General features: G+C 40.2%; 1 protein-coding gene across 1 annotated transcript in view; it reads right to left on the bottom strand.

The window, feature by feature from the left end:
- The window catches only part of LOC104960183 (ras-related protein Rab-26), a 40,632-nt gene extending 37,096 nt beyond the window's left edge, over nucleotides 1-3,536 (bottom strand). Inside the window, exons 1-2 of the mRNA XM_010788159.1 lie at nucleotides 3,019-3,536; nucleotides 1,059-1,169 (exon numbers count right to left, since the gene is read on the bottom strand). Coding sequence (XP_010786461.1) covers nucleotides 1,059-1,169; nucleotides 3,019-3,204 — 297 coding nt within the window. The 5' untranslated portion in view covers nucleotides 3,205-3,536. The remainder of the gene's footprint in view (nucleotides 1-1,058; nucleotides 1,170-3,018) is intronic.
- Nucleotides 3,537-7,360: the final 3,824 nt, after the last annotated feature.

The following is a 7,360-nucleotide window of genomic DNA, read 5'->3' on the forward strand; positions in this document are numbered from 1 at the left end:
AAACAGGTGCCATTAATACAGTTAACAAGTGGAGGACAGAGGAGGCTCTTAAAGAAGAAGTTACAGGTCTGTGAGAGCCAGAAATCTTTTTTTGTTTGTAGGTGACCAAATACTTATTTTACCGAGGAATTTACTAATTAATTCATTAAAAAAATCCTACAATGTGATTTTCTGGATTTTTTTTTTCTCATTTTGTCTCTCATAGTTGAAGTGTACCTAGGATGAAAATGAAAGGCCTCTCATCTTTTTAAGTGGGAGAACTTGCACAATTGGTGGCTGACTAAATACTTTTTTGCCCCGCTCTATATGATATACATATTTGTATTTTTATAGTCGGGATTGTTGGAAACGGTATTTCGATCTTTCGAACTGAAAGATGGACAATAAAGTTGACTTTGATATATAAAATGATATCTTGTAAGACAGTACATTGTAAATTCCCCATTCATGTTAAGTGCATTTAACTTAAATAATAATCCGTTATAGAATCAATGACAGAAACAAATTGGCTATGAGTTCTACATCAAAATTGCCACAAAAAAAGCGATAGTCACTAAAGCAGTAGTTGAGCAAACAACCAGAGCTGTTACTGTGGCTGACGTGACCCTGTGCATGAGGTCACTGTAGAGCAGCAGGGAAGAAACTGTCTCTTTTTTTCCTCTACCCCGAGTCAGAGTGTTGCTCTGAGTGGTCGTCTGAGTGTTGGACACCCGAGTGTGATCATTAGAGAAGATGGACAAGTTTTTTCCTGGCTGCCCATGTGGGACTACTAAACTGGCACACGAGAGACACAGTTATCAACCAGGGAGACTAAAAAACGAAAGCGTGTCAAACTAATTTAAGAAATCAATATCCTATCTTGTGAGACTTCTAACACAAGAAAGACTCATAGCTCTGGGACATATAAAAACACTGAATCTGAAAAAAAAGCCCATCAGTATAAATGGCCCCGTTTTACCAAAGGTAGTAAACCTGACAGTGTGTTCGCAACTTCGCATGCATGTGGGTGATTTGCAGGTTTCTGCTGGTTGTTTTGAGTTGCATTGATGGAAACTCACCCTAAAGTCAATGCCCACAGTGGAGATGAAGCTGCCAGCCAGGAAAGCGCCGTCCTTAAAACGAACTAGAAGACATGTTTTCCCCACACCGGAGTCTCCAACCAGCATCACCTGGACAGGAATACAAGAGGGAACAACTCAAGACAGGTTTCACTGGAGGGCTAAACTAAGAAGCACATCAAAAGTAAAACTAGGGAGTGTGAGGGATAGAACTACGAGGTAAATCAGCCGAAACACCATGTAGGAGCCTTAACAGCAGGGAGACGTTGCTTATGTTTAATTTGATATCAGTGTCTGGTTGTTTGTCCTCAGAAAAAACAGGACATTTGAATCATTCAGCTAAATTAGTCCTGGTATTCTGGTGCCTATCCAGTGAAGAGGGTGTATGTGAATGCATGTGTGACTGCTTATATTGGCTACCAGTGGATGTCCTTTCTGTCAGTGTGTTAATGTATACAGCCATCATAAGTATCTTATCGTGTGTGCGCACATAAAAAACCGACTTGAGCCTCATTCCTTCTCTTTTCATTCTGAGCTGTGATGAAGTTAACGGTTTGATGTGATTACGGTTATCAGGTTAGCTGAGGGACTGTGATGTCCTAGACCCTGGAAATCAAAAAGCGCCTCCTGGGTGCACAGAGGAAGGATAGAGGAGATGAAAGACAAGGAAAATGAATGACAGGATGTAACTGGGCCAGATACTAAATATGGATAACATGTTTGAAGATGCATCCCCATTCTCCATATTTAAACTTTTCCTGGATTAATCTATCGCTTTTTCTTCTTTCTTCAAAGCCTTCTGCATGAAACAGCTCTACATTGGCTACATGTTTGCAGTAGTGTTCAGGCACCAGATTTTTCCTTGCACTAAGGTTGTCTAAATAAAATGCGATCTTCTCCCTGACCAAAGCAGAATAAATCCTGTTTAATGGCAATTTTAAATCAGTAAGATGCACAGTAATCTCTGCAAATCTCTAATTGTAATAGGTAGACTAACCGCTACAACTCTTTTGAACTAGCCTTGAAGCATCAAACTAAACGTTATATTTAGATAATGATTTGAAGTGTACAATAGTTGGATTTCGATATGCTACAGATCACAGAACTAAATCAAGTTATAGTTTGTGTGTAGCAGTACATCTTGTTTCAGCCCAGGTAAACACTGGAGAAAGCTGCTTTTCCTTCAATTGTTATTTTCTAGCTGCAATGGTGTTGAATGGAGACGTGGTAGTCCCAACACCAAACAAATATAGCTAATTAAATATGAATATATACAGTTCCGAGTGGCTTGGATTGAACAATCAATCCAATTGTTCTGTGAAAAAGAGCAACACAAAGGCATCATGCACTAACATCAAACAGCTGCTTCAAAACACAGAGTAGGTGGCACAGGTCCCTTGAAGTGATGCCGAGAGTACACTGAGCATCTGTGTGTGAATCTGTGCTTGTGTTACAACGAGGTGAGGTGACAGTTGTCTACTCACAATATGGTTAGGTAAAGCACACAACTCGCTCACTGTAAACGCAATCCCAGAGGGTGCTGCTGACAGAAACAAACATGCATTCAAACAGTTGATTTGTTTGTAGGCTTGTGCAAGGATATATGCACCTTTCCAGGTTATCGATCGACCATTGACACAGCTGGTGTCAGGAGCACGCTGCAGTTTAATGAATGAAGGTTGTAAAACGAGAGACAATGAAAGCTTAAAAAGAAAACGACACTGGCAATGAATAAAGTAGACCACAAACCCACTTAGTAATTGCCACTTTCTTCACTACATATATTCTCGCCCTAAAAAAGGGAAACAAAAGCCTAAAAGTGTCCATATGATTTGTAATATCAACGACTTCTATGGCCTGTTCTTGGTATCAAGTTGTTTTGGTCATTAATGATAGAAATTAGAGCCCACTTTTGTGAGTTGTATTTGTTTGTGCATTTACTGAACAGCAGGCATCCTACCTTGAAAGCGATGTCGTAGAACTCGCTGCTGTTGCTGATGGACGGTCTGCTGGGATGGACCACGCCGTTCATCTGAACAATTCCCGGGCTGCTCCTCACGGTCTTCCCGGCCCCTTTCCCGGCGGGGCTGCCCGCTGACGGGCTGCTTGTCACGGCTTTACCTTTGGCGGACTTCTTGCGAGACATTTATCAAGATTTTAAAACTATCTCTGTGAACCTTAACCAAAGAAAACTAAACAAATCCTCACGAGGACTTGAAAGTAGTAGCAGCGAAGAACTTGTAGAGTGCAATTAGCAGATGGGTTTCACCTGCGCGTTGACAGCATGTTCCTAGACACCTCCTCTACTCAGAGCAGCAGTGAAATTATTCCGAAATGCAAAAACGCTTCCGTTGTTCAGCTGCTTCCTGTTGCTGACAGCCTCCTCTCTTCAGGACAACAGCTTCGGTACTGCGCCTTGTAGATGGTGATGGAGCAGAAAACTCCACCTTGTGCGCACAACTATCAGGACACAGGGGCTCTGCACTTTGCACTGATTAAGGCTCCAATGCGCCTGTTCAGAAAAGCCACAACTCTTCAACCACCAGAGATCACATTGATTCAAGTACTGTACTTGAGTAACATTTTGAGATACTTGTACTTTACTTGAGTATTTCCATGTTGTGCTACTTTGTACTTTTACTCCACTACATTTATTTTGTACCTTTAGCTTTACTTTTACCACTTAGTAAATTAAACAGCTCCCCTGCAGTATACAAAGTGATTAAAACTAGCTGTACCTTTACCAGCTTTGATAAACACATTAATGCATCAATAATTATAAGAAAAACATATTGTATATTATTCTGAAATAGGCAATCTGCATAATAAGTATTTTTACGTATGGTAGCCTACTTTACGTATGGTATATTTTGATGCCAATACTTTTGTACTTTCACTTGAGTAGCTTTTTGAATGCAGGACTTTTACTTGTAACAGAGTATTCCTACACTCCTATACTTCTACTTTAACTCAAGTACAATATGAGTACTTCTCCCACCTCTTCCACCCACTCACTATAGTCCTCAAAAATAAATATTATGGGGCTATTGTAGAAACTTTCAACACATATTATCTGTTAGCAAGGTATCAGCATGACTTGTTTGGGTCAGAACTATTTTTCTTCCTCATGACATATTTTACATTATTTTCATTGATATTGTCTTGCAAGAATCAGTTGTATACAAATCAAGCCAGTGTATTCTCTTCACAATGAGGTGCATATGTTATATTCAGAGTGACCTCATAGTTATCCTTCCTCTAATTGATTAAAGGCTTTATTTAATTAGTATGAACATTATTTACGTACTGGAGAGAGAAACAACCTGCTGCCACCTGTCGAAGATGCTTGGGATGTGATTTCAGTCATGCACCACAAGAGGGAGACTTAAGAATATGAGATAGAAAACAGATAAAACAAGGCAGTACGGCAGAGAGAAAGTTCAAGTTAGTTTCGGTTGTCCCCGGCCTGAACTACAAAATACTGATATTATACAAATTAAAAGGGCTAAATCAAAACACGCCTGTAATTATGTCTATTAGATGCATATTGGACTATTTTGATTGAGTATACACTCTGTCTTTATCATTAGTGGTAGGCCTCTGTTTAGGCAACTTCCTCCAGCCTCCACCAACAGATTGATCAGAGCAGAGCAGTCACCAGCCTCTCAGACACTCTTACCAAGTCCAACACCCATTATAAATCCTAACGTAATACAAAAGTATGACATGGAGTATGCCAATCTTTAGCATGGTACACATATTTTTTATAATTGCAACAAAGGGCGACTGCCGCTTATTCTGTTGGATCCTGATCCTCTGTGGACAGTAACACAAGGCTGATTTCCTCCTTGCTCTGTGATCTAGTTTGTTATGAAAGAGATATTTGTGTATCCAGACTAAAGACTTTTCTTTTTGCCGCTGCTTTTAATTGAACTATTCACATCTTAAACTGCACTGTAACTTTTATCCGTGTATTTTTTATTTTATTATCTTTTCTTTTTAATGACTGATTTTAAATGCCATTTTCTTAATGTCTTTCATTTTTTGTAAAGCACTTTGAATTGCCTTGTGTTGAAAGGTGCTATATAAATAAACTTGCCTTGCCTATAGTATATTTGCCTTTCTGATCAAGGACCAGGCTTTCCAGACTCAGTAGATGCTCTTATAGGATTTGGCAACTGATCCTTATGTGGTAAACATTTATGGTAGTAAACCTTTGATAAACGTTATATCTCGTTCATTCTCCAGCTGCCAAACATTGTGATTTGCAGTTCTACAGACATTTTGGGGACATCACTTATACGACCCCAGATGTCAATTGCAGTGTTTCCTAGCAGTTCTGGTTGTAAACACATAGACAGCTGTAGCCTCTGGTTTCTGTCCCTAAATCTGCTATCTGTCAGCGTTTTTCCACACTCCACCCAACTCAGGGCATGTATGGAGTGAAGTGTCATTGGTTTCAGGGAATATCAACCCCCAAATCCACCAACCCCCCCTTGTACAACTCCCCTCAACAGCTGAGATTCGTTCTACCCCTAAAGCAGCTGTCTACTGTGGCAACAGCTGGGCATTTTGGAGGGAAGAGTGGACGTGGATAGAGAAAGCCGTTGGAATCCATCCCTGGTTTCAGAGAGAAATTAACAGCCTTGTCAAAATGAGTTAAATATGGTTGATGCGTTTACTGTACATTGCGAGGCTATAATCTGTACTTGTGTACCATATGCTTGTGTGTGTCGGTGCCAACAAGCATACGGCAGCAGCGCTCGCAAATATTACAGCCTATGAATATTAACTACAGGGGCAGTTGAGCAAGTTTAGCAGTTGAGCTAATTAAGGAAATGTACTTTTGATTTTGCAAAGGCTCACAAGGCAGTGATCAAATAACATTACATTACATGTCACTTGTTAGACGCTTTTATCCAAAGCGACTTACATACTCAATACTGTGGGCAATCCCCACAGGAGCAATTTGGGGTGAAGTGTCTTGCCCAGGGACACAACAACACAAGCCAAAAATAAATAAAACATTTCCAGTGTCATGCAATGCAAATCTAATCATTGTTGACATATTGAACATGTTAATCAGGAGTAAATTAAAGCACTCATTCCTGGGTGCAATGTTTTTCCTCAGGTGCTTAGAAAAAACATTGTGAGTGGGAACATGGCTAGAAGTGTGTGACTAATTCAGTGGGGTCATAACACCCTCAGGGTCACATCAATCTGCGGGTGCTCCCAAAGGCCAGGCATTTGTCAGTTTACCCAGGGTCAGGTGCCATGAATTTGGGCTGGGTGGCGTGCAGCAGCCCGGCCAGTCGCTCAACCAAAGTCTCAGCAACTGTTGGTGTGTTGGCCGGCCGCTCTTTCTCTCAGCTGCCTGCGACCGAGCGCCGTGAGGAGGGGCCGGGGGCATCCTGCCAGCCGGCGCCCTGTTTGTCAGGCCTTGGCGAGAGAGGAACCAGTGGACTGGTACTGCCTGGCACTTCCCGAGGCATCTTAAATGAGAGAAACAGAGTATGTGTGTGTGTTAGTGTGTGAGATGGAGAGGAAAATGGGTGGCATGCATGCTGCTTGTTTAGAGTGTGCTGGTAAGAAATGGTAAGAGTGTAGTTACAATATACAAAATACTTTGCTTTTGTTATTTAAGGTATTTGTTGTATTCATATCTTCCACTTTAATTTCATAATCCTGACTCTCATCACATATTTTATTCACATATATTATATGCAAAAAAAAGTTACAAAAAACATAATCTGACCGATAATTACCCTAACCACTGAATTCATTTTGATGCAGTAAAGTGGGATTTGCAACCTTTATTTAAACAATATGACCCCTTCAAGCATAGCTTATATATTTTAGGGGTTAGCATTTGCAAACTTCCAAAAAATATACAATTATTCCATATTTCACTTTAAACATGGTTTGAATTTGTATTTATTGTATATAATGATTTTTGAACATGTCTGTGCTTCCAAACTTCCATCCTTAGAGACGTCAATGCATTGATTTAAATGTTGTCCTCGTTCTGCAACAGTTGATACCTCTTGATACCTTAGCTAATACAGGTACAAGAGGAAAACAGAGAGAAATGAGCCATTGCAAAAATAAATGTGTTTTGATGGCTCAAAATTAACTTGGCATGGTAATATCACCCAATCTTGCCATATTTCTATGTGCTAAACCATTGAAGCCAGTCCCTGACTTTCAATCCGTCATCATACAATTTTCAAAAATTCTCTTTCCTCTATGTTGTAAAAAAGGTGACGCTGTTAATTATTACCTTTCCAGAGACGTCATCACAG

The sequence above is a fragment of the Notothenia coriiceps genome, unplaced genomic scaffold, assembly GCF_000735185.1.
Source record: "Notothenia coriiceps isolate Sejong01 unplaced genomic scaffold, NC01 NC01_scaffold00031603, whole genome shotgun sequence".
Lineage (NCBI taxonomy): Eukaryota > Metazoa > Chordata > Actinopteri > Perciformes > Nototheniidae > Notothenia > Notothenia coriiceps.